This window comes from Castor canadensis, chromosome 17 (genome assembly GCF_047511655.1).
Source record: "Castor canadensis chromosome 17, mCasCan1.hap1v2, whole genome shotgun sequence".
In the NCBI taxonomy this organism is placed as follows: domain Eukaryota; kingdom Metazoa; phylum Chordata; class Mammalia; order Rodentia; family Castoridae; genus Castor; species Castor canadensis.
In genome coordinates, this window is record NC_133402.1 from 57,495,385 (window position 1) to 57,521,401 (window position 26,017).

At 35.8% G+C, this 26,017-nt stretch overlaps 1 protein-coding gene across 5 annotated transcripts in view; it reads right to left on the reverse strand.

The window, feature by feature from the left end:
- Stag1 (STAG1 cohesin complex component) overlaps positions 1-26,017 on the reverse strand; it is a 369,238-nt gene that overhangs the window by 33,104 nt on the left and 310,117 nt on the right. For all 5 annotated transcript variants that reach the window (XM_074059901.1, XM_074059900.1, XM_074059903.1 and 2 more), the window contains one exon: positions 4,850-4,930. In XM_074059901.1, coding sequence (XP_073916002.1) covers positions 4,850-4,930 — 81 coding nt within the window. The remainder of the gene's footprint in view (positions 1-4,849; positions 4,931-26,017) is intronic.

Here is a 26,017-nt window from a genome sequence, read left to right on the forward strand (position 1 = left end):
CTTTCACCCTTATCCCCCTTTCTCCAGCTCATTTGGAGATTAAGGTAGAATTTGCAGAGGAGAACTTAAAGGTTCTTCAGGTGAAGGAGGGTGATGGAGGAAGTTTTTTTTTTTTTTTAAATCTGAACAACAACATAATAATTTGTATTTTTGCTATCTAGGAAATTTTAACTTTGACTTAAGTGGTTAGGAATAGGCACAGGGTCCAAGAGGCAAGGATATTTGCCTCAGGCCCTCCCAACTACAGTCCAGAACAGAAATATGCAGGGCAAGGCAGAGTAGCATGAATGCAGAACTAAGCAGCACACCTTCTCTCAAGAGGAAAAAATAACTGAGGATGAATTATAGATCTCCAGGCCAGAGAAGGCAACAAGGCAATACTTTAGTCCCATCTCTTATTTACCTGGCTCTTTAAATGCGTTTGAATGTGTCTAGAAGGAGATGAAGGAAACAAGATGTGTTCTGCTACAGAGAAGACAACTGAAGGCTGCTTCTATAGGACCAGCACTAGGGGGCACTGGAGCAAAGTATACTAAACATGACCTGTGAGTCTGCCAAAGACCTTCAACTTTGGAAATTAGGGGAACAGAGGGAACACTCACTAGTGAAACCCAGGGCATTTTCACTTCAAATAAAGACTATTCCTGTTCTTATACAGACTTTTCAAACACTTCATTTTAAAAATAATGTTTGCTGCTGAGTTAAACTTTAACTTGAATTTAATTTTCAAATATAATTTATCATTTATAATCTCCTGACTGACTATTCATGACAGTCAGAGAATCTCTGAAAACAATTTGGTACATGTACAAAGAATCTTAAACATATGTATAATTGGTGACCCAGAAATTTCATCTCTAAGAATATAATATAAGATGAAACAAAGGAAAATACAGTATGAGCTCACGTACCAGAATTCCTATCACAGCACTGATTTTATTAGCAAAAATGTTAAAGCTAGGTATTCAAAAGGAGAGAGGTAATATACATTATAATGTATCTACATAATGGACTATTTATTCATATATCAAAATATTCTCTATTAACATTTTTAGGATGATTTGTTTCCTTTGAATTTTATTCTTCTGTTACAAAGTTTGAAAGACAATAGGGATCACTTTCATTTTTTGAGATTCTGTCTCATTATGTAGCCCAGGCTGGCCTTGAACATGTGATTATCCTGTCTCTACCTCCCAAGTACCAGGGTTACAGGCATGTAGCACCATGTCCAGCAACATTTCTTAACTGAAAAAAATGTTAGTTAATTAAAAAGGAGGTAGATACCAGTGCCTTATGTCTGTAATCCTAGCTACTTGAAGAGGCTGAGATCAGGAGGATCGAAGTTTAAGGCCAGTCCAGGTAAATAATTTGCAAGACCCCCATCTCCAAAAGAACCAACACAGAACACAGTGGAGGTGTGGCTCAAGCAATAGTGTTGTCTAATTTGCAAGTGTGAAGGCTTGAGTTCAAATCCCAGTCCCACCAAAAAAAGGTACAAAAAAGAAACAAAATGCAAAACATTAGAAATCTATGTAAGAAAAAAATACTAAACCCTCCATCAAAATATTAACAGTGGTTATCTACAGCTAATAAGATTTGGTAGTTTAATTTTTTCCCTGTGTTTATAATAAGCAAGTGCCCAAGGAAGAACCCAAATTTATGAAAACAACTCTACATTATATTTTTCTGCAAAAGTAATAAGCATGATTTATAAATTAAAAATGTAAGTGACCTCTTCAGAGACTTAAATAAGTTTCTGTAAATATACTAATTACTAAAGAAACACAGATGAGCTGGGGTGCTCCCTTATTCGCTAAATTACCCATTCTATTTTAACATTTTACGAACTAAATAAAACAAAATTACATCATATAATAGTCTTTCAGGTTGCTTGCAAAAGACTGACATTCAAATGTCAACTATATTTGGCATTTACAAATATCCCAATATCTAATGTATTACATTTAAATTTCATGGAAAAAAATTAAGAGGGAAAAGGCATCAGTATTGAAGTCCTCTACATACTTTCACTGGCATTACAACGGAGCCATTTAAAAACACAGTTACGTTGTTAGATAGGGGATGAATGTGACATAATTGTGTTAGAACCAATTGGCTGACAAATGTTACCCATTTGTAATCTATGAGGAATTAACCAATGCACCTGTAGAAAATTTTTTAAATAGAAAAACTACCAACTTCCCCGCCAAGAACTACTGTCAAAAATTTAATAGAAGGATTTAAAAAGCACTAACAGAAGGATTTAAAAAGCCCACCTTAAAGGTGACTGATAACATTCACTTTATAGGATTTTTATGAAGATTTCATTAGAGCATTTATGTTCATGTGATTTATAAAAAGAAAAACACCAATAAAGTAACAATAACAAAAATCTCTCCTTCTAGGCTTCATATGAAATGAACAGATTTCAGCAAATGATTTTTGAATCTCCTTATGGTTCTAGCAATATGAACAACAGGAAGGACAATGTTACTATGGCAAATATAGCACAGGATAATTTATTCATTTTTCTAGGATTCATTCTAGCATAGCAATTCTATATATATGAGAAACTAAAACAGGATTACTAGGACAATCAAGGTGTTTTAGCTACAACTTTTTTTTTTTTGGTGGCACTGGTGTTTGAACTCAGGACTTCATGCTTTGCAAATCAGGCACTCTACCACTTGAGCCACACCCTCTAGCTGATTTTTTGCTGTGGTTATTTTGGATATGGGGTCTAGAGATCTATTTGTCTGGGCTGGTTTGAACCATGATCCTACTGATGTTTGCTTCCTAAGGAGCTAGGATTACAGGCATGAGCCACCAGTACCCACCCAGCCTTTTAAAGTCATTTTTTGTATAAACATCATGTTAAACATCAACAACACCATTCAAAAGTATGAAAAACTAAGTAAATCTTTCTGCCTAAAAAAGAAATTCTATTTCTCAGAAAAGTTACTATTAAAATCTTGTATATCTACATGTTGGAAATTTCAGTCTGGCATTATTAGCTTTAGCACAGAATGCAGAATTTTAGAGCTAGAAAAGATTGGCTCAACACAACTTTCACTTTTATAAATAATAAACCTGAGACACAGATCAATGATATTTTAGTTCCTAATACCCAGGAAGCACTATAAAATTCATAAAGTGCAGTGACATAAATGATCTGCTCTGAAATTACTTAAATGACTTGCCTTAAGGTTTTACAAGTATAAGATGTGGCCAAAAATTCAGTACCTTAGATAAGTGGGAGGCTAACAATATACATTACACATGTACAAAGCTTCACATGTTTGGCTCTTAAGTTTTTCACAGGTATCCTGCATCATACAGGGGATAGAAAAATTTGTCAATTCCTGATCAGTAATCACTATATAAGTCATTAATCATTTAAAAAGATAAATCTTACCAATGAAAGATTAATACTGAAAGTTTATGTGTCCTGAGAATTTATGCTTTTCAAACTTATCACTCAGTGAACCACTTTTATGCTATTAGACAATTATCCACACTCCAATTATAGACTATATTATAAAAGAAGAAAATTTAAATTAAGTTTAAAGGAGGACTCAACCATTAATTTTACTAAATTTTTAATTAAGTATGTAATCTAAATTTATTAAATGCAGTTATCAATTTTGGCTGAGCCAAAATTCTAGTAATTCAGATAAACAAAATGATGTCTGTGGGGGAAAATGGAAACAATCAGATAAAAGGAAAATTGAGACTACTTATAACATAATTCTTAATATAAAACTTTGACATATATTCAATATCATTTAATGTTACCACATTAAGGAACATTTAAAATCTGTGAAAAAGTAACACAGGTTTAAAATGGCTTCTGCTACTAATAAAAGAAGGCTGATTTTGACCCAGTTTTTTTTTTTTGGAAGTACTGGGGTTTAACTCAGGATCTAATGCTGGGTATGCAGGTGCTCTACAAGAAGGTTAATTTTAAATTTTTCTTTTTAGGGCTGAAATTTATTAGTCGAATTGGAAAACATGAGGCTAGCCAAAGTATTACCATTCTTCTAAGTAAAAATAAGTAATAAAAAACAAATAATAAAAAATCTAACTACATTCTACATGCAAAACAATCTCAAATTATTACTCAGGAAGAAAAAAACTTTCTCTGAGAAAAGAATGCTCCACATTAAGATACTGGTTAATACTGGATAATATGCAAAAGCACTTATTATTTTTAAGGCTAAACAGCTTCTGCTTTAAGATGAGGATATGAAAACATATTAAAATCAATTTGTTTTTTAATCAAATGTTCACTTTTTACTTTTATGTTCATCAGAGGCCCAGACTTCTCTAGACTAGGAGTGTTACTCTCTTGGACCTTACTATTTGTCACCTAGCCTCTGGGTGTATTTTCACTTAGGTTTACAAGATCATGAACAGATTAAAATTTAAAAAATTATCTGACATTGTAAGTTGGTTTCAAATTAAAGCGTATTCTTCACTTTTGGCCCACAGGGGCCATGCTGCCAGATTTAAAAGCTACACACCTTTCACTATTACTGTTTTTCTGACAGCATTTCACCAATCAGATATCTCGTGTCTACACTGTTATTTCTTGTATTTTCATTGTGTGTGTGTGTGTGTGTGTGTGTGAGTATGAGTGCACATGCATGTATCTATTCCTTCAAGACTTTGCCTATCTTCCAACAGAAGTAAATACATGGTCATAAGATAAAGCAAGAAGCAGAAACAAAAAATTACCATATATTTTATAAAGATTATAATAATATAACTGACAGTAACTATCCAAAACTGAGTTAAACAGGTTATTATTTTAATAATAACCCATCTGCCTTCAGAAACTGTTACTTACTTTGGAAGGAGAACCATCAGTAATTTTCACCAATTGCCAAAGAATCGAGTAATGGGAACACTGCAGTGCCTGTACGACTATCTGTGTCAAATGAAAAAAAAATTTTAATGAAAATTCAAACATATGTGACAATTTATGTTTGCACAGTGGTTGCAGAATAATGTTTACACTGGTTTTTATTTTAAATTCAAATTTATATACAATTAAGAATAGACAAAATATTTGGTTAAAAAAAGATAAACCAACACATCGATCCAGAGAATAAAAGTAGACCACACCCTTGGTAACACACACTCAATGTGCTTTAAACAAAAATGCAATTTCATGCTTTGTAGAGATTATTATAAAAGAAATTGATGGGATTCCAAGATGGCGACTACAGAGAGGAAGCAGAAAGAGTGCTTCCTACAGTAAAATCTTGGAGAGATGCTAGAGATACACCTTGCAGGGAAAACCACCGAGAAGAGGGAAAACTCTGATCCCCCCACACCCCCAGCCCACACATACCAACCCCACTCCACGTTAAACAGAGAAACCAGAACTGCTCCAGCACCGCCAGACGCCAATGCCTAACCTGCTTAGGAGAAGCAGGCCACCACCAGGTAAGCTAAGTGGCACACGGGACTCCCACAAACAACCCTGGGCCACATCAGAATAGCCCCCTGGAAAGAATGACACCCATCTGGGAAAAAAAAGAGAAAAAAACCAAACTGAGGGGAAAGGAGGGGGCCAGGAGAAGTGTGGAGAAATAACCCAAACATTTTATGCACATATGAATAAAAAAAACACCAAACTGAATAATAAACAAGCAGCTGGGAAAAAAAAAAGACACCTAGCAAAGAGGGTGGGGAACCCTGAGCTCCAGAGAGTGGGGTAGGGGCACACCCCACTTGAACTATAAATAAACAAGCCAGCCAGAGAAGGCAGGAGTGGTGGCACCCGCCCAGCAACCTTAGAGAGGGGAAAGCTTGTAACAGTGGCTGTCCTGTGGAAAGCTCCACCTGAGCTGGGGAGGGACACTCACTCACATGAACTGTAAAAAAGCAAGCAGGCTGAAGTGTGGCACCTTACACTGGAGAGTGGGGGAGGGTCACCTTCCCATGGCAACTCTAGATAAAAACGACTGGAACTGCAAAAGGCCCATAGGGCTGTGTATTGGAGAAAACAAAAGGGGCATGCCTCCAGTAGAACTCTAAATAAACAAAGCCTGCAGCAGCAGATGGCTGACAGTAGGAGGCAGGTGAGCCACAGCCTCAGATAGACATTCACAAAGCTGTTTCCAGACTCCCTGTGTTTTTCTTCGTTTCCTTTGATGAGACGACAGAACTAGGACTGGATGCTGAAGGACTAACTGAAACTGTATTGCATTTGAACTTGGGATTTTGTGTGTGTGTGTCTGTGTGTTTGTTTTTTCACCTTCGATGAGAAAATGGCAGAACTACTTCTCAGACTGAGAAGTCTTCAGGACTAACACCAAAATTATTAACACTGAAATTTCATTGCATTTGAACTTGGGGATTTTTAAAAATTTTTTATTTTAAAAAATTTAAAAAAATTTTTAAATTACTTTATTTTTAACATTATTATTATCCTCTCTATGTCTCTCTAATGCCTATTTAGCTTCCATTGATTAGTACACTAACTCTCTCTGTTTATTTCTTTGGCTGTTTTTTTTGTTTGGTTGGTGTTTTTGTTTATCTGTTTTGTTTTGTTTTCCTATTTTCATTACCTTCCTTGCTGTCCCTCTTCTCTCACCCTTCCATTCTAGATATCACCATTGTTATTATTACAAGCTAGACAATACTAAATTACACACAGTACAGGGACAGCAACAATAGCAAAGGCAATGATGGGAAAAAAGAAAAAAGAGGGAAACCATTTCCCCCCCTAAGATAAATTAGTACAGGAACCAGAGGGAAATGAAGAAAACAGATACCCACATCCAGACTCCAACAAAACGAAGATAAACTATGCCAAAAAACCCAATGAATCCCACAAGAACAACCTAAAAGAAGAAATCCTGCAAGTACTCAATGAGAATTTTATAGAGATGATACTGGATAGGGTCAACCAAAATGTACAGGAGACACTCAAGAAATTCCAAGACAACAAAAATACAGAATTTAAGAAAGCACAAGCACAAATAAAACTATAGAAGCACTGTATCAACACCAGAGTGTAACAAATAACACGATAAATACAGAGATAAATGAACTCAGTGTGAAAATAGACAATGTTAAAGAGGAAAAGACTCAGGATATGGAAAATCTCAGAAAAAAGAATAAAACAGAAATGCAAAACAAAATGGAAGTCCAATCCAGCAGAACAGAACGAACAGAAGACAGAATCTCAGAACTCAAAGATGAAGTGGTAATTAAAGGAAAAACCAAAGAACTATTAGTTAAACAACTCAAGACCTGTGAAAAGAAAATGCAAGAACTCACTGACTCCATCAAAAGACCAAACCTGAGAATCATGGGCATTGAAGAAGGAGAAGAGGAGCAAGGAAAGGGAATGCATAATATATTCAACAAAATAATTACAGAAAATTTTTCCAAATCTAAAGAAAACTATGCTCATACAGGTACAGGTGGCCTCCAGAACTCCAAACACACCTGACCAAAATAGAACTGCCCCACGACATATTATCATTGTAACAAAACTACAGGGAATAGAGAAAGAATATTGAAAGATGTAAGAGAGAAAAAACAAATAACATACAAAGGTAAACCCATCAAAATCACAGCAGACTTCTCAACAGAAACATTAAAAGCAAGAAGAGCTTGGGGAGAGATCTTCTGGGCACTGAATGAAAATAACTTCAACCCCAGGATACTCTACCCAGCAAAACTATCATTCAAAATAGATGGAGCAATAAAAGTCTTCCATGATAAGCAGAAACTAAATATGTGACCACAAAGCCACCACTACAAAAGATTCTTCAAGGGATTCTGCACACAAAAAGTGAAACCAAACATAACCATGAAAGGCCAGGCAGTACCAAACCACAGGAGAAGAAAAGGCAAGAAAGTAGAAAGTAACATCAATTTAGCTACACACAATCAAACCCTCCAACAACTAAGACAACTACATGACAGGAATCACCACATACCTATCAATACTAACACTTAATGTTAACGGACTTAATTCCCCTATCAAAAGGCACCTTTTGATGAAATGGATTACAAAGGAAGATCCAACAATTTGTTGCTTACAGGAGACCCATCTCACCGACAGAAATAAGCATAGGCTTAGGATGAAAGGCTGGAAGAAGATTTAACAAGTCGATGGCCCCCGAAAACAGGCAGGAGAAGCAATACTTATTTCGGACAAAGTAGACTTCAAACCTATATTCATCAAACTAGATAAAGAAGGACATTTCATACTAATAAAAGGGGAAATAGACCAAAAGAAAATAATAATTATCAACCTATAAGAACCCAATGTCAACGCACTCAATTTCATCAAACATACCCTGAAGGACCTAAAAGCATATATTAACTCCAACACAGTGGTCATGGGAGACTTTAACACCCCATTATCATCATTAGAAAGGTCATCCAAACAAAAATCAATAAAGAAATCCTAGATGTAAAATATACAATAGATCAACTGGACCTAGTTGATGTCTGTCTACAGAACATTTTATCCAACTTCTACACAATATACATTCTTCTCAGCAGCCCACAGAACCTTCTCCAAAATAGATCATATCCTAGGGCACAAAGCAAGCCTCAGCAAATATAAATAAGAAAATAAAAATTATACCATGCATTCTATTTGACTACAATGCAATAAAACTAGAACTCAACAACAAAAATAAAGACAAAAACCATGCAAACTGCTGGAAACTGAATAACTCATTGCTTAATGAACAATGGGTGATTGATGAAATAAATGAAGAAATTAAAAGGTTCCTGGAAGTCAATGAAAATGAATACAAAACCTACTGGAACCTATGGGACACAGCAAAGGCAGTCCTGAGAGGAAAGTTTATAGCCATGAGTGCATATATTAAAAAGACTGAAAGATCCCAAATCAATGACCTAATGATACATCTCAAACTCCTAGGAAAACAAGAACAAGCAAATCCCAAAACAAATAGAAGGAGAGAAATAATAAAAATAAGAGCTGAAATCAATGAAATACAAACCAACAAAACCATACAAAGAATTAATGAAACAAAAAGTTGGTTCTTTGAAAAAAATAAACAAGATTGACAGACCCCTGGCAAACCTGAATAAAATGAGGACAGAAAAAACCTAAATTAGTAAAATCAGGAATGAACACAATGGAAGTCCAGGAAATCATCAGAGACTACTTTGGGAACCTATATTCAAATAAATTTCTAAATCTTGAAGAAATGGACAGATTTCTAGATACTTATGATCATCCAAAACTGAACCAAGAGCACATTAATCACCTGAATAGATCTATAACACAAAATGAAATTCAAGCAGCAATCAAGAGTCTCCCAAAAAGAAAACTCTAGGACCTGATGGATTCTCTACTGAATTTTATCAGACCTTTAAAGAAGAACTGATACCAATCCTCTTTAAAGTGTTCCACGAAATAGAAAGGGAAGGAAAACTGCCAAACACATTTTATGAAGCCAGTATTACACTTATCCCAAAACCAGCAAAGATGTGAATGACCTCTACAAGGAAAACTATAAACTTCTGAAGAAAGAGATTGAGGAAGACTATAGAAAGTGGAGAGATCTCCCATGCTCATGGATTGGTAGAATCAACATAGTAAAAATGTCGATACTCCCAAAAGCAATTTACATGTTTAATGCAATTCCCATCAAAATTCCAATGACATTCATCAAAGAGATTGAAATACCTACTGTTAAATTTATATGGAAATACAAGAGGCCACGAATAGCCAAGGCAATACTCAGTAAAAAGAACAATGCTGGGGGTATCACAATACCTGTCTTCAAACTATATTACAAAGCAATAGCAATAAAAACAGCATGGTACTGGCACAAAGACAGACATGAAGACCAGTGGAACAGAATAGAGGACCCGGATATGAAGCCACACAACTATAACCAACTTATCTTTGACAAAGGCACTAAAAATATATGATGGAGAAAAAGACAGCTTCTTCAACAAAAACTGCTGGGAAAACCGGTTGGCAGTCTGCAAAAAACTGAAACTAGATCCATGTTTATCACCCTATACCAGTATTAACTCAAAATGGATCAAGGATCTTAATATCAGACCACAAACACTAAAGTTGGTCCAGGAAAGACCAGGAAATACTTTGGAACTAATAGGTATAGGCAAGAACTTTCTCAATGGAACCCCAGCAGCTCAGCAACTAAGAGATAGAATAGATAAATGGGACTTCATAAAACTATAAAGTTTCTGCTCAACAAAAGATATGGTCTCTAAACTGAAGAGAACACCCACAGAGTGGGAGAAAATATTTGCCAGCTACACATCAGACAAAGAACTGATAACCAGAATATACAGGGAACTCAAAAAACTAAATTCTCCCAAAATTAATGAATTAAAGAAGTGGGCAAGTGAACTAAACAGAACTTTCTTAAACGAAGAAATTCAAATGGCCAAAAAACACATGAAAAAATGCTCACCATCTCTAGCAATAAAGGAAAAGCAAATTAAAACCACACTAAGATTCCACCTCACCCCTGTTAGAATAGCCATCACTAACAACACCAACAACAGGTGTTGGTGAGGATGCAGGGACAGGAAAAGGAACCCTTTCACACTGCTGGTGGGAATGCAAACTAGTGCAACCACTCTGAAAAAAATTTGGAGGCTTCTTAAAAATCTAAACATAGATCTATCTTATGATCCAGGAATACCACTCTTGGGGATATACCCAAAAGAATGTGACACAGGTTACTCCAGAGGCACCTGCACACCCATGTTTATAGCACAGCCAGGTTATGGAAACAGTCAAGATGCCCCACTGCTGACGAATGGATTAAGAAAATGTGGTATTTATACACAATGGAATTTTACTTAGCCATGAAGAAGAATGAAATCCTATCATTCACAATAAGTGGATGGAACTGGAGAACATCATCCTGAGCAAGGTTAGCCAGGCCCAGAAGACCAAAATTCATATGTTCTCCCTCATATGCGGACTTTATTTATTATTTATTTATTTTTTATTGTTTTATTATTCATATGTGCACACAAGGCTTGGGTCATTTCTCCCCCCTGCCCCCACCCCCTCCCTCTCCCCCCACCCCCTCAATACTCAGCATAAACAATTTTATATGTGGACTTTAGATCAAGGGCAAAGACAACAAGGGGATTGGACTCTGATCACATGATAAAGGGAGAGCACACAAGGGAGGTATGAGGATAGGTAAGACACCCAAAAAACTAGATAGCATTTGTTGCCCTCAATGCAAAGAAACTAATGCAGATACTTTAAAGCGACAGAGGCCAATAGGAAAAGGGGATCAGGAACCTAGAAAAGGTTAGTTCAAGAAGAATTAATTTAGAAGGCAACACACATGTACAGGAAAGCAATGCGAGTCAACTCCCTGTATAGCTATCCTTATCTCAACAAAATTAGAGATAAGGGCAAAATAGTTTGTGCCTGGTAGCGAGGGGGTAGGGGGACAAAGGGAGGGGGTGGGGGGAAGAATAACCCAAACATTGTATGCACATATGAATAAAAGAAACCCCCCCCAAAAACTTGATGAAATCATTTTTACCCCAAACTTAAAACGGATATTTGCTTGCTTTAAAGCATTTTAATGTAAACTATAACTCATAAAAGAGCATAAAACAAATATAAAGTTCAATACATTAATATAAAAGAGAAAATACCTGTTCAGTTACCACCAAAATTAAGAAATAAAATTTTCAGCATCTCATCCCAATATAATCTCTTCTCCAAAGTAACAGCTATTTTGACATATAGTAATGGTATATATATATATATTTTTTTGGGGGGGGGAGGTGAGGAGCATGAGGAGTTCTGGGTTTGAACTCATGGCCTCATGCTTGCTAGGCAGGCACTCTACCACTTAAACCATGCCCCCAGCCCTTTTTTGCTTTAGTTATCTTTCAGGGACCACCTTGAATCCTAATCCACTTATCTATGAGACCTGTGCATAACTGGAATTACACATGTGCCCCACTACACCCAGCTTATTTGCTGAGAACCGGGGGTCGGGGGTCGGGGGGCGTGGATTGTCTCACTAACTTTTTGTCTGGATTTACCTCAAACTACAATCTTCCTCATCTTCATCTCCTGAGTAGCTGGGATTAAAAGATGTGAGCCACTGCACCCAGCCAGTAATTAGTATATTTCAATCACCTAATACTATATCCATGAAACTCACTATGACTAGTTATGAACATTACATAATTTAAATCATGCAATATGTATTACTTTGAATGTAACTTCTTTCATACGACATTTGTTTAAAATTTATACATGTTGCATGTGCCGACTGCTTATTAAATTTTAGTATTGCAAAATATTTAGAATATACCCCTATTTATTCAGTCTGTTGCTGCTAAACTTTTACACTGTTTTATGTTTTAAGTTACTTTGGATAATTGCTATGAACACTCCTGGTACACTGTGCATGTGTTTCTTTAGGACAGAGGCTCTAAGAGTTTTTAGCTCTCAGGCCCTTATACACTTTTAAAAACTACCAAAGAAGCTGGGTGCAGTGATGCACAACTGAAACCCCAGCACTTCTTGACTTCAAAGCCAGCTTGAGCTACATATGTGAGACCCTGTCTCAAAACAAGAACAAAACCAAACCAAACAACAGCAACAACAATAATGACCAAGGGCTGGGGATGTAGGCCAGTGGTAATGTTTGATTAGCATGTGCAATGCCTTGGGTCTGATCCCCAGCACTGCAAAATAAACAAAACAAAAAATTACTAAGGATCCTAAAGAGCCCCCTCTCCCTGCACTGTGGCTACTTGTGATGCTGGGAACTGAGGTCTTGCCAGGCAAAACTATGACACCCTACATGAAAAACAACTAAAGCAAAAAGGGTTGGAAGTGTGGCTCAAGTGTTCAGTAATGCCTAGCAAGTGAAGGCTTTGAGTTCCAACCATAGCACTGTCTCCCCCCTCACAAAAAAACCAGAGAAACAAAGAAATGTTTATGAATTCACTCAAGTATAAAAATAACACATTGATTATACAACTATGTTGATAAACAAATAATACATTTTTATGAAAAACGAACTTAATTTTCTATTTGATTAAATCGCTTTACTTTTCATTAATAAAAACAATTGATTTCCTGCTTCTACCTTCTCGGTTAAAATAGGTTTATTTTTCAGGGCAGTACTAGGATTTCAACTCAGAGACTCATACTTGGTAGGCAAGAGCTCATCAGCTAATAGCTTTAGCTATTTAGTTGAAAAAGAACGAACATCCCAACAGCCTTTTAAGATAAATACTCTGTTATGACACCAATACTCTACAGTACACCTATCAGAGAATGAGAATGAAAAAACCCAGTTAACAGTCTATAATGTAAATAGTTTTGGCTTCCTAGATTCTCCCTTAATAATCTTAGGTGTCCCGTAACTACATTGAGAACTACTGCTCTAGGAATAGGACTGCTTCAATTGCATTAGTTATTACCAAACTATCTCCAAAATGTTATATGCACTACTATATACATAGTAAGTACTTACTGATAATTATTGTGGGCTCCACATTTTCGCTAACATTTCATATCACCATGTCTCTTACACTGTTGATTTTATTGTACAAGTAGTGTTTTTTTGTTTTTTTTGTTTTTTTGGGGCAGTACTCAAACTCAGGGCTTTGTGCTTATGAGGTAGGCACTCTACCACTTGAGTCACACGGTATACCAACCAGCCTATAAGAGTAGCATCTTAATGAGGTTTTAATTTACATTTTCTATTTACAATGAAGATGTGTACATTTTCTTTTCTATTGGCATATGAATTCCTCTTGCTTTGCGGAATGTCTTGTTCAAGTCTTTGGTCCCTATTTTTTCATTTTTTCAGGAAGATGGATGACACAATTCAAGAAAATAAAGCTGATCAAGAATCATAACCTAACAGAGAATCACATTTTTGGAGTTTTTTTTTTTTTTTCTTTCGTGGTGCTAGGGATAGAATGCTGGGTCTTGTACATGCTCAGAAAGTACTCCACCCGAGTTACATCCCCTGCCTTTGTTAAGGTTTTTACTGCATTTTTGTTTGAATACAGGGCATACCCTTATCACAACAAAGCTTATCTCACATGATATTCCATTATTTTATTTGCTAAATTTATCTAGTATTTCTATCACCTCAACATGATAAACCAAAAACCATAAAAATGAACATATATAAACAATAGTCAGAAGAGAAATCAGTAAATGAAATACTGTAAAAACTAGTGGACAGTTTTGCTAGTTTTACTCTCAAATCATATTTCAAATCATTTAAGCAAAACACATCTCCAGTGAGCCTACTTGAGCACTGAAAATAAGTCCTAAGAATTAGAAGAATGAGTGGTGCTACTTTTGTTGAAACACTAATGAGACAATATTAGGATTTGAGTAAACATAATTAAATGTGAAAATGCAAAAACAAGACTACTAAAATACTGTCAAGTTATAAACATTACTGTTAAAGAAATCACCCCAGTATAAGTAGTCTATTGGTATCTACAGTATACAGTTCCAAGAAGAAAGTCATTAAGGAAAACCACCAATGCTCACTCAGCTCTCTAAAATTACCAAAATTTACCTATAGTGTACGTACAGTAGGTCTGAGCATTCTATTACTTGAAACTACATGGAACAGACTACAGCACTGTTATAAAAATTACTGTTGTACATATTAATCTTCTCATCAAAAACTAGATTTTATTTCATGTTCTTTATCTCAAATACTGCACATGCTTGATTCATTTTGCACATAACACCACTCATCTTTCACTAAAGACATGCTGCCTTTAAACAAATCTGAAACTTTCATTCTATCACTTAAATTAAGAAATACTATGTGCCCTTTTTGGCTTTGGAGGATTCCCATAACTTGCTTTTGGGCACCATTTAGTTTTTGGGAGGCATTTTTTTCTTTCCAAAAAATTAAGGGCAGGTTAATACTCAGCAGATCACACAATAATTTAAACACAACTGACAATAATATATAACTGAGAGCTTCTCTGCATCAACTGAGCTATGTAATGCATGCATGGGAATTTTTTGACCACACTCACAAATAAGGTGGCTTACTGTATTAAGAAAACCCTCAATGACAGTGCATGTTATAGTCCTGAGACCCTTTTTGATAAACTCTAATTTATAATTATTAAATATACTAGTAAAAAGGCTTATGTGGAAGGAAAGGAAGATTTTAAAACGTCTCTGAATTTAGCTGGGGTGTAGCTCAGTGGCTGAGGCTAGCCTAGCATGCAGAAGATCCTGGGTTTGAACCCCCAGCATGAAATAAAACTAAACTTTTGAATTTGAAACAATCTTAAATTAGAAGAAAAGTGATATTCAAATTAATAGTACTTAGTGAGAAATTAAGATTTTGAAAAAAAGTAACATTAAAGACTTGCTTAATTTTGCTTATGTAATTTATTCTAATCTCCCAAATAGGAATTCCTTTCCTTTGATTTTTGTATGGAATGGACCAATACTAGGAGTTTTTCAAACTGTTTTCCACAGTACAAAGTTTCTTGGTGGTGGTATTATTTATCTTGCAGCACTGGGGTCTGGATTCAGGGCCTAATGCTTGCTATGCAGGTGCTCTATCACTTAAGCCACTCCTGCAGTCCCATAAGTTTCTTTTAAAAACAAGCTCTACTACATTATTTCACAATAAAAAGCTGTTCTTGTTGACTGGGAGACATTTTGCTTTCATCCAGTATAACTATGTAACAATAGTTACATAGTTAACATAGATCAAATGACAAAAGAAAATTCAGAACTTCCGCATCCATCCATGCTTTACTGTCACTCATTTTGATATTTTATCCTCCATTCCAGCAATGTTATCCTAACTTGTCCAGAAATGGTTTGTTCAGTAAATCATCTTTCTGGAGCACAGATGAAACAAAGACAAGCAATAAAGAAACTGAAAAGGTGAAAAGAGATAGCTCTAAACTATGTGTCCCACCTTTCTCTTGTGCCCCTTTTTGAATAACACTGCTCTGCTCCTGGGATGTATCTTCAAATAACAGCAAGTATTAGTCTGATCATTAAGAATTTTTAAAAAACTTGTTAGTATAAATTAATTGTATAAAGGGGTTTCACCGTGATATTTACATACATGCATAAAATGTACTTTGACCACATTCAACCCCACTATATTACTCTTTCTTAACCCTCTCTCTCCTCCCACTAATGTTTTCCATGGGTTTCATTATGCTGTGTTCATGTGTATATGTGAAATGTAATTTCAATCAGATTCACTCCTATTCCCACTTCTTTCTCCCCTCCCCCTTCCACTTGTCACCCACAACAGTCCCCCTTTTACAATCATGTCATATTGCTATTTTTTTTTTTTTAGGTTTAGAGTCTGTATGTGAACAAACAATGTGGTATTTATCTTTCAGAGCTTGGTTTATCTCACTTAACATGATCTCCAGTTCCATGTATTTTCTTGCAAACGACATAATTTTTTCTATATTGCTGAGTAATACTCCATTGTGTGTGTGTGTGTGTATATATTTTCTTTATCCAGTCATCAGTTGTTGGGTACCTAGGCTGATTTCATAGGGCAACTTAGCTACTGTAAACATGGCTGCTTTAAAATGGGTACAGGCTGATTTAAAATGCTATACAATAGGTTATCTCTATTGGGTTTTGACTTACATCCCTTTGAATATATGCTCAGAAGTGGTATAGCAGGATGGCAGTCCTTCTTCCCCGACTCTCTTTGTCAGCATTTGCTGTTGTTATTATTTTGATGCTAGCCATTCTAATTGAGGGGGGATGGAATTTGTGCTGTTTTGATTTGCATTTCTTTTACGGGAAGGATGTTGAACATTTCTTTATGTATTTATTGGCCATCTGCACTTTTTTGAGAACTCTTCATTTGCCCACTTATTAATTGGATTATTTGTTGTTTTAGAGTGAATTTTTTGAGCACTTTGTGTATTTGGGACATTAATCCTTTGTCCAATGAGTAAATGGCAGAGATTCTGTGGCTAGTCTTTTGGTTCTGTAAATTGTTTCCTTTGATGTGAAGAGCTTTTGAATATCATGTAATCACATTTGAAATTCCTGTTCTTATTTCGTAATTGGAGTTCTAGTCAGAAAATAATTGCCTATGTCTGTATCTTCAAGTGTTTTCCTATAATTGTTTCAAAGTTTCAGATTTTATATTAAGATTTTTGATCCATTTGGATTAATTTTTGTACAGGGTGAGAGATACAGTTCCAGTTTCAGTCTTCTATTTGTGGATATCCAGTTTTCCCAGAAACATTTGTTGAAGAAATTGTCTTTTCTCCAAAGTCTATTTTTGGCTCCTTTGGCAAAAATCAAATGACTGTAGCTGTGTGGGTTTATTATTGGATCTTCTGCTCTGTTCCATTATCTGTCTGTCTATTTTTGTTCCAGTACCATGCTCTTTTTTGTTACTATTGTTCTACATTATAATTTGAGGTAGTATTGTGATACCTTCAGCATTACTCTTTTTGCACAGGATTTTGCTTTGGTTCTTTGGGGTCTTTTATTCTTCCATATGGATTTTTGGAGTGATTACAAAGACAAAACTGTAGTACCAGAAAATAGATCCCTGGTGCCCAGAAACTGCAGGTGGGGCAAGCAAATAACTATAAAGAGATACTATTAATAAGCTTTGAAGATGACAAAATTATTCTGTATTCTAGCTTTGGTGGTGTACAAAACCTTATACAGAGATATTAACATGTATAAGACTGTACACAAAAAGAAAAATAACAGTATTATTGTGTAATAAAAAATAAATATGGACAGAAGTAGAGCTTACAGTAACAAGTTTTTAAGAAGTGTTAAGAAAAGCACAAACACTGATGCAAATCATAGTGATATAAACTAACAAAAAATTTAAGTAAAGAGAACAGATTCCTAAATTCTATGTGCACTTTGGGAACGGGAGGACCTATTCAATGTATCCTATCACTAGGATCAGCAGGCATACTATACTATAAATTAAAACAAAAAATTATTAGAAGCATGAAAGACTCGAGTAAAAAATTCAGGAAGTAAAAGGTTAACTTCCGTCACTAAAGAATTAAAAGACTTCCAAAAGAATTACAAAGCAGACTAAAGCACATTAAATCTAGGATACCCTACGATATTACTGTTATTCATAAATTCCATGTATCTGAAACAAGGAGGGGTACAAAGAATAATATGTTAGCAGTAAGTCTAGTGTGAATATTGTATTCTTTTAGAATAAATACCTATTTATATTACTGTCCAAAAGGAAGTTTGGTGTACAGTAGACAGCATACTAGACAAGGAGTTCACAACATCCCACATCCCATCTATATACACTACAAGCTCTATTAAAAGAGACTTTGCTACTTCCTACCTCCATGGTCTGCTTAAAAAACTCAAAACTTCTGTTAAGGATCTGAGAGTAACATAGGCAAACAGTTTCCCAGACAACTTAACACTCAATCCAATAAAATATGATGCTTTGTAAAGACAGACCATGGCCCATCCAAAAGGGTTGAAGTAGGGCACACACCCAATGTCCAGGGAACAATATCTATTTAAAGAGATAATGCAAAATGAACAATTCATAGAAATAAATTTAAAAGACTTGAATGAAATAGGACTGGAGTTGTAGCTCAGTGGTAGAGTACTTGCCTAGTGTGTGCCAGGTCCTGGGTTTGGTTCCCAGCACCACAACAAGAAAAACAAAGCGAATATTTAAATGATTTGGAAATGTATGGAAAGGCTTTTTGTAAGTAAGTATGACATCAAAGGAAAAACAGAAAACTGGTATTTCCGATTATGTAAAAACAAACATTTCTCTATATAAATATAATATATAATTTAAATTCTTATTGGTAAAATACTGCAACAAATAACATAAAGAACATTAACACAGAAAAAGGCCTATAAATTAAAACTAAAGATCTTATGTACAATACTGTGCTTACAGTTAATAGTACTGTGCTGTACAATTAAAAATTTGTTAAGAGAGTAGATCTGCCAGCTGGGGTAAATAAAATAAAAAAAAAAGAGAGTAGATCTCATGTTGTATGTTTCTTAGCACAAAAATAAGAAACAAATGTTTGGGGAGGTGTATTTAACCCGATTTAAACATTCAACAGTGTATATTACACATTGAGAGATCATGTTACCTCATTAATATGTATAATTCTTATGCCTTTGTGTATCAACAAAAAAAAATGAAACAGTAACAAGGCAAAGCATAAAAGAAAGATAATTTTATAGAGGCATATAAGTAATAAGCTGATGTATAAATCCGTGGAGACAAAACAGTAATCATTTGAAAACAAAAAACAACAACACTAAAGGGATATACCATAGTAACCATTTGAAAATATCCAAATGAGAAGACACCAAATAATGTCTGAACTCTTAGTGCTTTGCAAAAAGCTGTTTACTGTACCTATGCTTTCTGTTTAGGAAAGGGCTTAAAAACAAATATATTCCTGATCTAGCAGGTGTGGTAGTACACATCTGTAAACTCAGCTACTTGGGAAGCAGAGCTTAAAAGGATCATGGCTTAAGACCAGCCCAGACCTCCCACATGGAGGCCAGCATGAGGCAAAAACACAAGACCCTTTCCAAAAAGTACTAAAGCAAAAAGGGCTAAGGAGTCAGAGGATGTTGCCAAAGCAGTAGAGAACCTAGCAAGCACAAAGCCCTGAGTTCAAACCCTAGTATGGTCAAAACTAACAGAAAATGAACATGTTCCTGATGCAATCAGAAGAAAAGTAATTATCATCTACTACAATGTAATAATTGGGCTGAGAAGGGTATACATGGTACATAGAAGGCCAGCTACTGAGGGGCAAAGAGAGGCTTACAGCTTGGCCAGCAAGAAAGATGATTAACATTTAGGAAAACCTTTCTAGAGATGCAAACATCTATACTAAAACTTTTTTTGTGTGTTTGGTGTCGGGGGGTGGGGGGTGTGGAGAGTGGAGGTTGAGGACGGAAACCAGGGCCTAGTGCATGATTAAGTACATGCTCTACCACTGAGCTATGCCCCCAGCCCTCTATACTAAATCTAGAAAGGAAAATGTACATTTTAATCTTGCAACACAAGTATAATATAAATAAAGGGATGGAAATTTCAAAGCAAAGCATGTATAATTGATAAACTATTAACAGGCTGATATAGCAGTAAGTCTAAGCATAAACATATGTGGTACCAGCAGAAAACAGATCACAGAAGACCTTATAGTGGTGAACATACATTCTAGTTTATGCTATGTCCTGCAATAATGATTTACACCATGTTACTTTCAAAAGAATGCTCAGTTAGATAATAAAATGGTCAATTTACTATGGCAAAGAAATCTGGATGCTATCTAAAAAAGCTAGGAAATGTACATTTAACAGAAGTGTAACATAATTAGCTGTTTTAAATAATCACACTAGAAAAAGCAACGAGAAATGATCTTATTTATTCTTTGTTAGCTTTTTAAAATGTAGTTTTTGATATACTGAAAATTGTATTATAAAGCATGATAATAAAATTAAATCTTTGAACAGACCTCTCAATTTAAGAACTACTGATATGGCATCAGTATCTTTGTTTCTACTTCTGAGCATTTTCCCTCCTCTTTACTTGCTGGTAAATCTTTCTACTAACTTGTATGTATATCATGTCCTTATTTGGAAAAGGATTTACTATATGTATTACATACACATCATTACATGATACATTATTTAATTTTGCTAGTTGTTAGCTTTTAATGAATAGTGTTACACTAAGTGGAGTGTTTTGAAAGAACAGATGCACTTCACCTTAGCCACGCCTCTGAAAGACCTACAAACATTTTAAAAAAATGAACAAGTTCATGTTCCACCACTGAATATTCACAGCTAACAGAAATAATTTAATGACATTTATTTTTACAGTTCACTTCAATTAAATATTTTCTGTAGTCATCTGTAAATTTGAGTTTTGGACTACTGGGCTGAAATATAAGAATAAAGACAATCAAACTTTCCTATGGTTCTTGATTCTGAAATTTCCACTATGTGATGGTTCCTTTTGTTCTTGTGGTTATGTTTTGGGGTTTCCTAAACCTGGAAATACACAATGAATGGTCTGGTTTTGTAATGGTCTTCATTAAATAAGAAAAATAATTACTCAGCTTATTTTTATCTTTTTCCATTAAAAACAAATTAAGGTATAATTTACAAATATAGAAAATTTATTGTTGTTAACATACAGTTCACTGAGTTTGGACAAATGTGTAGTCATATAACCACTGAAACAAAATATACAACAGTTCTATCATTCCTCAAATTTTCCCATACCTTTTAGCAGTCAGCATGTCCCCACCCTAAAGATCATTTTTCTGCCCAGATGTGAGTTTCAATTGCTTTCTATACTCATAAGTATATGGAAATATCAGACTTTTATTTCTACCCTAGCATTTCTAACAGATATGTAGTGGTATCCTACTGTGGTCTTAATTTGCATTTCTCTAATGACTAATGATGCTATTTCATTTCACAGACTTTTTGCCAGCTACCTTTGGTGAAGCATCTGTTCAATACTTTTGTCCATTTTCTAAAAATTAAGATTTTTCTTAGTACTGAACTTTGAAAAAACTGTATATATTCTGCATAAGTTTTTATTTTATCAGATCAGTGATTTGTAATATTTGCCAGCCTACTTGCCTATCTTTAATTCTCTCAAAAGTGACTTTGTTCTTAATTTTGATGAAAATCAATGTCTGAATTTAATGTTCTCATTGGCTGTGCTACTGGTGTTCTATTTAAGAAATTTTTTTTCTTTTATTATTCATATGTGCATACAAGGCTTGGGTCATTTCCCCCCCCTGCCCCCACTCCCTCCCTTACCACCCACTCTGCCCCCTCCCTCTCCCCCCCACCCCCTCAATACCCAGCAGAAACTATTTTGCCCTTATTTCTAATTTTGTTGTAGAGAGAGTATAAGCAATAATAGGAAGGGACAAGGGTTTTTGCTGGTTGAGATAAGGATAGCTATACAGGGCATTGACTCACATTGATTTCCTGTGCGTGGGTGTTACCTTCTAGGTTAATTCTTTTTGATGTAACCTTTTCTCTAGTACCTGTTCCCCTTTTCCTATATTTTTGATTAACCCAAGGTTGCAAAGATTTTTCTCATAAAGTTTCCTCTAGAAGTTTTATACTAGCAAGTTTTATATTTGGGTCTATGACCTGCTTTGAATTTCTTTGTTTGCTTTGGTTTGTTTGAGATGGGAGTCTTGCAATGGCTATTCTTCAACTCCTGGGTTCAACTGATTCTCCTGCTTCAGCCTCTCAAGTAACTGGAACTGCAGGCATACATCACCATGCCTGGTTTGTTAATTTTTATATATGGTGTGAGGTACTGAATAAGGTTCCTTCCCCCGCAACCCCCATCAGGACCTCAGTTGTGTTTGAACACAATTTGATGAAAGGTTATCCTTTCTCTATAAAGAACTGTCTGTGCATCTTTATCAAAAATCAACTTACCTTGTATGTATAATCTACATCTGTATTTTCTATATTGTTCCTTTGATCTATATATGCGTTCTTTTTCAATACTATACTGCCTTGAGTACTGTTTACAGTTTTGAAATTACAAATTTCCTAACTTTGTTCTTAACTGCTTTTCTATTGAACATGTATGTTATTTTGGGTTTTACATGTTTATAAAATTGCTACAGTGAAGATATTTTTAGTTATAACTTTGTCCACATATCTAAATATATATGTATCTATAGTCTAAATCCCTAGCCCTATAAATGCTAGGATGAGGGTATTCACATTTTCAATTTTGATAGAGATAGGCATGTTTATTTATTTACTGGCGATTCTGGAGTTTTTGAAATCAGAGCCTTGCTCTTACTAGGCAGGGGCTCTACTACTTGAGCCACATTTACAGTCCTTTTTGCCTGGGGCAGACTCATGAAATTACTCAGGTAATTTCATGTAGCTGAAATTACTATGATGCACCACCATGCCTTGGCTTGATGGTTGAGATGGGGGCCTCACTAATTTTTTTTTGCCTAGACCTGTCTTGAACCACAGTCCTCTTGATCTCTCCCTCCTAAGAAGCTGGGAATACAGGATACACCACCACACCTGGCTGCAAATCACTTCCTAAATGGGTTAACACAATAGTGTTTGAAAGTGGTAAGGCAATTAAAAAAAAATTTGTTTTTGGTGGCACTGAGGTTTAAACTCACGGCCTCACACTTGCTAGATAGACATTTTTCCACTTGAGCCACTCCACCAGTCCGAAAAAAATCCTTAAGCTTTCTGATTCACACACATACTGTTTAGAAATACTAGAAGAGACTACTCGGAAGGCAGAGACTACCAGCCACGGCATAAAGCAAGCAACATTTTCATCTCAACCACCAACTGTGAATGGTGTTTCAAGCCTGTAATTCCAACTACTAGGGAAGCATAGGTAGGAGGACTATGATCCAGGACAACCCAGGCAAAACCACAAGACCCTATCTGAAAAATAACAAAGGAAAGAAGGTCTCGGGGCTTGGCTCAAGTGGTACAGTGCCTGCCTAGGAAGCTTAAGGCCCTGAGATCAAACACCAGTATAGAAAAACAACAACAACAACAAAAACCAAACAAACAAACAAGCAAAAAAACTGGAATAGAGCCTAGATTGGAGAGGTGTAAACCTGAGATTACCAAGACAAAATAGGAAGTTTCTGTTATCTCCGAGAGAATACATAAGGCATTAAACTAAGGATAGGGTAGTATAGGGTAGTAGAGCCTGGAAGAGTATGACAAGGAGAGATACTGCAGGAGGTAAAATTCACTAGACAACTTTTTTTGTGTGTAAACAATGACTAGGTAGGTGGCAAGTTGGATGTATGTGTGTGTGGTGATGAAGAAAAGGAAGAGATCAACCCTGACTCGTTCTTTTGACTTAGAAGTCTTGGTAGGATAGATAATGAATACAGGAGTCCTAAGATTTTGATATGGTATGCCCAAGGAACAATCTGTCAGAAGTATGAACCTGAAAGGACTTCCAAACGCAGTCAGGAAAGTGTGTAGTCTTCTAGGAAACTATGAGTCTATCAACACAAATGATGAGCCGCAATCTATCCAAAAAGCAGTAACCTGACTTAAGTTAAAATTGGAAGGAAAGAAGGCATGGGTAAACAAGTGTTGCCTGAGCTACCAATAAAGGCATACTGATGACAGAAAATGTGAAAAGAGAAAAGAACTTAAAGCCTTGCTTTGAGGATTCCAAGACGGCTAGAGGGAGAAAGCAGAAAGCGAGCCTCCTATAGTGAAATCTTGGAGAGACTCCAGAAACACACTCTGCAGGCATAATCACTGAGAAAAGGCATAACTTTGACCCCTCCACACCTCCAGCCGGAGCAGAGAATCTCCACTTCACGTTAAACGGAGAAACAAGGAGGGCCCCCGGGCCGCAAGTCACCAGCGCCCAGACGGCTTGGGAAGACGCGGACCAGCTTACTGTCAATTAGTACACTAACACTCCCTGTTTATACCTTTGAAACTTTCTTGTCTAAAACCTTGTTCTGCTTTCTCCCTCTTGTCTGTGTATTTGTTTTCCCCTTTTCTTTAACTTCTTGCTTTCCATCTCAGCTCACCCTTCCATTCTAAATATTACCACTGTTATTATTACGAGCTAGAAAATACTTAAATGCACACAGTACAGGGACAGTAACAACACCAAAGACAATGAGGGGAAGACAGAAAAAACAGGGAAACTAGTTTCCCCACAGCAAAAAATTAGTACAGGAACCAGAGGGGGATGAAGAAAACAGAAACTCAGATCCAGACTCCAAACAAAATGAAGATAAACTATGCCAAAGGACCCAATGAAGCCCACAAGAATAATTTAAAATAAGACATACTACAAGTACTCAATGAGAATTTTATACAGATGATACTGGATAGGGTCAACCAAAATGTACAGGAGACACTCAAGAAATTCAAAGACAACAAAAATAGAGAATTTGAAAAAGCAAAAGAAGAAATAAAGGAAACCATAAAACCACTGTATAACATCAAAGTGAAAGAGAGAACACGATGAATAAACGGATAAATGAACTCAGGACAAAAATAGACAACATTAAAGAGGAAACCAGCCAGGATATGGAAAACCTCAGAAAAAAGAACAAAACAGAACTGCAAAACAAAACGGAAGGCCAATCCAGCAGAATAGAACAAACAGAAGACAGAATCTCAGAACTTGAAGATGAAAAGGTAATTAAAGGAAAAACCAAAGGACTATTAATTAAACAACTCAAGATCTGTGAAAAGAAAATGCAAGGACTCACTGACTCCATCAAAAGACCAAACTTGAGAATCATGGGCATCAAAGAAGGAGAAGAGGTACAAGCGAAGGGAATGCGTAATCTATTAAACAAAATAGTAACAGAAAATTTCCCAAATCTAGAGAAAGGTATTCCCATACAGATGCAAGAGGCCTCCAGGGCACCTAACAGACGTGATCAAAATAGAACTACTCCACGACATATCACCATTAAAACAACAAGTTCAGAAACTAAGGAAAGAATATTGAAGGCTGTAAGAGAGAAAAAACAAGTAACATACAAAGGTAAACCCATGAAAATCACAGCAGACTTCTCAACAGAAACATTAAAAGCAAGAAGAGCGTGGGGTGAGATCTTCCGGGCACTGAATGAAAATAACTTCAACCCCAGGATACTCTACCCAGCAAAACTATCATTCAAAATAGATGGAGCAATAAAAGTCTTCCATGATAAGCAGAAACTGAAACAATATGTCATCACAAAGCCACCAATACAAAAGATTCTGCAAGGGATTCTGCACACAGAAAGTGAAACACAACTTAACCATGAAAAGACAGGCAGCACCAAACCACAGGAAAAGAAAAAGCAAGACAGTAGAGAGTAACCTCAACTTAGGTACACACAATCAAACCTTCAAACAACTAAGACAACTAATGACAGGAATCACCACATACCTATCAGTACTAATGCTTAATGTTAACGGAATTATTTCACCCAT